The sequence below is a fragment of the Bos javanicus genome, chromosome 17, assembly GCF_032452875.1.
Source record: "Bos javanicus breed banteng chromosome 17, ARS-OSU_banteng_1.0, whole genome shotgun sequence".
Taxonomy (NCBI): Eukaryota; Metazoa; Chordata; class Mammalia; order Artiodactyla; family Bovidae; genus Bos; species Bos javanicus.
Window position 1 is genome coordinate 33,069,654 of NC_083884.1, and position 7,604 is coordinate 33,077,257.

General features: G+C 51.1%; 1 protein-coding gene across 2 annotated transcripts in view; it reads right to left on the minus strand.

Annotated features, from left to right (window-relative positions):
- Nucleotides 1-7,362, minus strand: part of FAT4 (FAT atypical cadherin 4) — a 184,291-nt gene extending 176,929 nt beyond the window's left edge. For both annotated transcript variants that reach the window (XM_061384235.1, XM_061384234.1), the window contains exon 1: nucleotides 467-7,362. In XM_061384235.1, the coding sequence (XP_061240219.1) occupies nucleotides 467-5,641 (5,175 nt within the window). In that variant the 5' untranslated portion in view covers nucleotides 5,642-7,362. The remainder of the gene's footprint in view (nucleotides 1-466) is intronic.
- Nucleotides 7,363-7,604: the final 242 nt, after the last annotated feature.

The following is a 7,604-nucleotide window of genomic DNA, read 5'->3' on the forward strand; positions in this document are numbered from 1 at the left end:
AAAGTTAATACTGTCCTGATGTAAACCGTCAATCCATTGCCACTCCCCCTAGAAAGCCACGCTACATTGCTGATTTCTACCAAAGTTCTTCATTGTGGAACAGAGATTTCTCAAGTCTGAAATTCCTCATCCTCTGGTAGACCTCCTTAACTGTGAGGTGTAATTTAACTTGAATAAATGGATTTTTTCCTGAACTTCTGAAATCGCTAAAGAATTCTCCTTAGCTTTACACATAAGATAGTGTGAGACAAAATACATACTTTGGTTCGGATCAGGTTGAAAGCTAACCTGTCAGTATTTCTTGTTAGTCTGTAAGATAGAACATTTTTATATGGTCCTGTCAGTAAAATGAACAATTCAACAATAAAGGTAAATCATTATAGAAAGCAAATAGAAAGAGAATGATCTTTCCAAAAAAAAAAAAAAAAATCAACAAATAATTCATAAGCAATGACAAAATCATTACCTCTGCTCTCTGTGTTCTGGGAAAGGCAGTTGACTTTTCTATGGCATAGACATCCACCAGGTAAAGACATGCTCCTTGCTCCCGGTCCAGGATGGCTGCAGTCTGAATGATGCCACTCCGTCGTCCAATAGTAAAGAGCCGTCCAACAGTTTTTTCCTCGCAACGGACTGAGACAATATAATACTCCACTGGGGCTTCGGATCCTCTAGGGCTAGCTGCTTCTATTGATATCACATTGGTGCCAATGGGTTCTCCTTCCTTCAAAATGGTTATATATTTGGGTTGTGTAAAAACAGGTCCATCAAGGCCCTGCAGAATGACGGTCAATTCAGTGGTTGATTTCCTCCTTTCAGGGCCAAGGTCTGTTGCTGAAACTATGAGATTATAGATCAGCTGAGAAGGCACCAGCGCTGAAGCCACTCTCAGGTCCCCACTATAGCGATCCACAATGAAGGTGTCTGTGTCACCATTGACGATCTCATACTCCACCTCTCCATTCGCCCCTTCATCTGGGTCAGCAGCCATGATTGTGGTCAGAACAGAACCAATCACAGCCGAAGGGTCTGCCGCCAGGGCATTTTGTGATATAAACATTGGAACATTGTCATTGAGGTCTGTAACCAAAATAGTCACGTTTTTCAAAGCATATCGTCTAGTTTCTATAGGCACAGCTTGATCATTGGCTTTAACGGTTAACTCAAAGAGATTAGCAAATTCCCGATCTATCTCAGCATTAGTATAAATAGTGCCTTTGACTTCATCTATGCCAAAGTGGTTGCCCCGTGGCATCTGCTGGATGATTGTATAGGAGAGTTGCCCATTAATGTCTGCATCGGGGTCATGTGCAGTCACAGAAATGACAGATGTTCCAATGGGGATGTTCTCAACAATAGACTTGAAAATATCCCCCGGAGGGAAGGTAGGAGGATTGTCATTGAAGTCTCTCACGTGTATAACCACCGACATTGTAGATGAACGTGGAGGCCTTCCTTGGTCTTTTGCTGTTATATTTAATTTGTACAAAGACTGTGTTTCAAAGTCCAATTTTTTGGCAAGAAAAATACTCCCAGTGTTTGGGCTAATGCTGAAAGTTCCATGGTTGTTAGTCCCAGTGATACTATAATGTAAGTCAGCATTGTCACCTGAATCTGAATCAGTTGCAGTAACAGAGGACACGAGTTCACCGATTCTCATGTTTTCCAAAACATCAACGAATAGTGTTGATTTAGGGAAAGAAGGGGTATTGTCATTTTCATCTAAAATATCAATATTTAAGGTACAGGTCGAATTGAGGGAGACTGCTCCTGAATCCACTGCTTGAATTACAAGGGAATAGGCAGGTGTGGCTTCATAGTCTAACCTGCCAATCAGTGTCACCTGACCAGAGGTGCTGTCTATAGCAAACTGTCTTTCTTCATTTCCTTTTATTACAGAATAGTGAATAAGTCCGTTACTACCTTCATCAACATCTGAGGCAGATACTCTTAAAACCTGTGTCAGGTTGGCTGCTGACTCTGATATTGTAGCTTGGTAAAAGTCTTTTAAAAATTTGGGAGCATTATCATTTATATCCTTCATGTAAACATGTACCGTGGCCTGATCCTTAAGAGGCTGAGGGAGCCCCTGATCTGTTGCGATGACTGTAAAGCTAAACACCGCAGTCCCCCTCCTCCTCATAAGAGACTCCCTGTCAAACTGATGGGTATTTGTAATTTCCCCACTAATTGCATGCAACTCAAAATCTGGCTGCACCATTTCAAAAGAATACCTTACTTCTCCATTTGGCCCAAAGTCTTTATCTATAGCACTTACTTTGCCCACAAACGACCCAGGTCTCTGTTCTTCTTCAAAGTAAAATGTGTAATTGGTACTGTTAAAAAGAGGTCTGTTATCATTTACATCTTCTAAAATTACAGTAACATTCACAGTAGCACTAAGGGGTTCCACCGCTCTGTCAGAAGCAACAACTAGTAAAACATATCTGTCTTGAAGTTCACGGTCCAGTTCACTTTTTATATACAATTGACCATCTGGGAAAATGCCGAAAGCATCCCCGGTATTGCCTTCAGCAATGCTGTACGCAATTTCACCATTTGCTCCCGAATCCTTATCAAAAGCTTGCACTTTAAAGAATCGAGAATTCACAGGTTCTGACTCAGAAAGGGTGACCTCATAAGAAAGCTGGTCAAACACTGGTGGGTTGTCATTTACATCATGGACATAAACTGTTAAGATGAAACTAGAGGAGAGCTGGGGAACACCCATATCAGATGCTAAGATCTCTATCTGGTAGGAACCAGCATGAACATCCAGGGGTCCAAGCAGACTAATATTACCATTCCTTTCATTGATAGTAAAGAGATTCTTGGGGTTTTGCTTCAGGCTATAGAGTACCATGCCATTGACACCTTCATCGGGGTCCACAGCTTTGGCTTGGAAAATGCTGTGACCTGCCTGCCAATTTTCCACCACATTCACACTCTCTACTGCCTGAAGGAAATGGGGAGAGTTGTCATTCAAATCCTTAACTGTTATGTTAACCATAGAGTCTCCAGTCACTGTGCCCCCACTGGCTACTACTTTCAGCTGATAAAAGGATTGCTCTTCTCTGTCAATCACACTTGCTGTGGTAAGCTGCCCAGTAACCTGGTTGATAGCAAACATACCTTTCTGATCCCCGGTAGTAATGAGATAACTGATGTTGGAATTGAGATCCATGGTGGATGCGGACACACTACCCACATGATATCCCAGGGCCACATTCTCAAAGACCACGAAGCTGTAGGCAGCCTGGCTGAATACAGGCGGGTTGTCTTGAGTGTCCAACACAGTGATGGTTACTATTGCCTGGTTGGGAGACTGCAAATTGCCACCATCAGTAGCCACTATTTGCAACTGGTAAGCAGTTTTTTCTTCTCTGTCTAGGGCCATTCTTGTAGAAATAACCCCACTCTGAGCATTGACCTGAAACCGAGACCTGTCCCCAGCTGATATACTATATTTGATGGTTCCATTGAGACCCAAGTCTGGGTCAGTGGCAGACACCGTGGTGATGTAGCTACCTCCAGGCTCATTCTCCTGAATATGAGCAAAATATTGGACTGGGTAAAACACAGGGCTGTTGTCGTTAATATCCAGGAGGCTCACATTTATGCGAACCATTGATGACTGGGGAGGTGACCCCAGATCTGTGGCCAGAACCAACAGGGAGTAGAAAGCTTGTTCCTCCCTGTCCAAGGAAGAGATAGTACTCAACCTCCCAGACACAGGATCCAGGCGAAAGGACCTCTGGTCGGTCTCAGCTTCCTGTAGGGAGAATCGCACTGTCCCATTGTCACCCAGGTCCCCATCGGTTGCCCCAAGCACCAGTAGTTCAGTCCCGGTAGGCGCATTCTCAACCACAGACACATTATATCCTTCTGGCTGGCTAAACACTGGCTTCTCATCATTCACATCCAAGAGAGTCACAACAAGCTGGGCATAGGAAACCTTGGGGTGAACCCCCTGGTCCCGAGCACTGATATTCAGTACAATCTGGGAAGCAAGTTCACGGTCCAAGCCCCCAGCAAGCCCCGTGGTCACTAGACCACTGTGTTCACTGATGTGGAACCAACCCAGTCCATTACCAGAGACGATGCTATAACGCAGGTTAGCATTGAGACCAGAATCGCCGTCAGTGGCGGACACTCCACTCACATAGCTTCCCGGGGGCGCCTCCTCGCTCAGGTTCACTCTGTACACTTGCTGTGCAAACACAGGAGGGTGGTCATTGATGTCATTGACGAAAATCACCAAACTCGCCACGGAAGAGCGCGCCTGAACCGCTGCGCCAGGGGGCGCCCCGTAGTTATCTGAGACAGAAACTGTCAGGTTGTAAGAAGGGATGCGCTCCCGGTCTAGGGCGCTGGCAACTTTGATGAGACTCAGGTTCGGCACTTTGCTGCTCTGCACCTCAAAGTGGCGCTGCTCGTTGCCCCCAAGGATCTGCACGGAGATGTTCCCGTTGGCCGCTGGGGAGTCTGCGTCCGTCACGGTGAGCAGAGCCACCACCGTGCCCACTTGAGCATTCTCATCTACCGAGGCGTAGCGCGAGGTGGCAGGGAAGTAGCGGAATTTTACCACGGGGTCATTGTCGTTGACGTCCAGCAGCTGAATCAGCGCCTCGGCACGCCCCGTGAGGGAAGGAACGCCTCGGTCCATAGCCTGCACCGTAAGCGAGTACTGGCGCCGGGCCTCGAAGTCCAAGGGCTCCCGCACCGTGATGAGCCCCGTTTCGGGGTCCATTTGGAAGGGGGTCCCCTCGTCCTGAAGCCGATAGCGGATATCCGCGTTGGTGCCCTCGTCCGCGTCCGCCGCCGCCACCTGGAGGACGCTGGAGCCCACCGCGGCGTCCTCAGGCACCCCCGCCTGGTAGTGGGAACTGCCAAAAACCGGGGGGTTGTCATTAATGTCCTGCACAGTCACGTTTACCTGAAGGTAGCCCCGCCGCTTGGGCTCGCCCTTGTCCTCCACTTCCACCAACAGCTGGTACTGCGGTGTGACCTCGCGGTCCAGCCCGCCCTTGGACACCAGGTGCAGGAACGCGCCCTCGCCGCTCGGGTTCAGGGTGATATCCAGGCGGAAGCGACCCGCCTCGTTGCCCTGGATGATGCGATAGGACCGGTGGTCAACGCCATTGGAGCCGATGTCCGAATCGGTGGCGGTATCCAAGATGACTTGCCGCCCGCTGCTACTGTCCTCCTTGAAACTGACCACAATCGAGGGTTCTGGGAAGACCGGGGCGTTGTCATTGAGGTCCCGAACCAACACCCGCACTTCGGTGGGGTAGGTGGGTGAGCTGGAAAGAACCACCAGGTTGATCACGTCGCTGGGCAGGCTCTCGCGGTCGATGGTCGCAGTGGTGTACAGGGCCCCGGTGCTACTGTTTATAGCAAACAGGGCGTGGCTTTCGCTGAGCCTGTAGGTGAAGCCCGGGCGCGTCTGGATGGTACCCACCAGTGTGCCGGGAGGTTGCTCCTCCAGCACCTGAAATACCTGGCGCTGCTCCGCCCCGCTGACCCGGGCGGGCCCCGGGAGCAGTGACAGCAGCCAAAAGACACGAAGGAGCTGAAGTAATGTTAAAGTGGGCAGCGGGAGCCACGGGCGGCCAGGAGCCCTGTCTGCTGCCAAGTCCATGGTCTTGGCTCCCTGGAACGGAGTGATAAAGAGAAGGAAGAGGTGAGGCCAAAAAAAAAAAAAAAAGTGATAATGACAGGGATCAAGTAGCACCAGCAGACATGCAGCCGATGGCTCTGAGAGCTCTGCTATTTCAAAGAACTTCCAGTCCAGAAGAAGCAATTCGCACGAGCAAAAGCCTCCAGGTAGCCATTTGGACGCTTAGTGAGGGAAGAGATGCCTTGAGGAAAAGCGGCAGGGCATTCCTCGGGCACTTACTCCTGCTTGTGGACGAGTTCCCAGAGCAGTTTCTCCAGTCTCCTATATTTCCCCCTTCACTTTATTTTCGAATCCGGAGAGTCTGAGCGTTTTCGCCGGGGGTGGATAGGAGTTGGGAGAAGTTGCCTGTATTTAAGGTATAGGAAGAATTACCTCAAACTATTATCTTCAGAAACTTTAAAACTTACCCAAGGCGAAGAAACTGAGGAAGGAAGGACAAACTTCCGCAGCGGTGTGGAGAGAACAACTGCGCACTGGGGAAGGGACGATGGGGAACCGAGGATTATCGAATTCCTTTTCCAAAAGCTGGAGACAAGGAGTTTCCTCGAGTTCCCCTCTCCTCAAGAACAAGGCTGCAAAGCCCTTCAGCAGGGCTGCAGAAGTGGCGCGGAGGCCCAGGCGGCGGCGTCTAAGCTCGGGCAGCCAGCAAACTGCATTCCAAACGCTCGCGGGGCGCTCTGGAGCGCTCAGCTCCGTCCCTTCTCCTCCAGGAGGAGCTGCCGCCGCCCCTGCTGCCGTTTCCAGCCCTTAGGCGGGCACAGGCAAAATCCAGCGCTCCTCAGCATTTTTTTTTTTTTTTTTTTTTTACCTCTGCCGGGACGCCTGCCGACCCATTATTTGTACATCCAAATCAAGCGCAGGTCCCCCTTTCTTCTCGGCCTCGCCGGCGTCGGGCAGGAGCAGCGCGCTGTCCCCGCGTCCCCTCCCCTCACCATGCCAGGGGACTCCTCCGGCAGTCCCAGTCAGAAGCCCACTCTAGTGCGCCTCGCCCCTGACCTCTTGCCCTTTGGTTTTATTGTCCCGTGTCAGTTTCACTTTGTAATCCACAAGGCTTTTTGTTTGGGGCGGGGTAGGGTGGTGGCGATCGGTCCCCCTTTTCTTCTGCACTGTTGACGGTGGAGGCGGGGAAGTCGGCGCTGGACTGTGGCGGCGCCTCCAGCAGCTCCGGACGGCGGCTGTCAGCGCTCTCCCTCTCGCCTGCCCGGGCTGAAGGTTGCAGCACCGCTGTGGAGCTGGAGCTCCGCGAGCCCCTCTCAACCTCCGGCTGGTCCCTCTCACTCTCCCCGCCCCTTCCCCGCCGCACACGCGCGCGCGCGCACACGCACACACACACACACACCGCGCCGCCGAAACACAAACAGAGGGGGAGGGAAGACCGCGAGCTGAGCAGGACTCAGAAACTTTGCTCGCCACTCATTGATCCCCGCACTTTAGTTCAGCCGGACTCCCCCTGGCTCCCGGTGCTGTCACCTACCGCCCCTCCCTCGCCCCAGCCCCATTGGACCCGAGCTGAAGCGGCCCCGCCTGGCACTCCTACAGCCAGCGCGCTCCGACTTTTTCGGCCTCCGACTGGCTTCTCCGGATGCTAATCACTCCAGCCTCCCGGAGGACGGTAGGCGGTCGGGTGTGGGAGCCCGGCGAGTAGGAGGCGCTGAGAAAGGGAGGGTGAGGGCTAGGGGGGTGATTCCCTCCCCTCTTTTTCTTTCTTTCTTTCTTTTTTTTCTTTTTGGTCAAATCTTGGCCGGCATCTGAGCAATAACAGCAAAAAGCTGCTGCCGAATAGATGGGGGTGGGGTCAGGTTTGCAGATAAATAACTTTAGGGACCGGGTCTAGGGGAAGACCGTTAGGTTGTTATGCTAGTAATAACTCAAGGGTAAGGGGGTCGAGAGAAATAAAAGAAAGGCAGGGGGTGAGGGTCTGTTA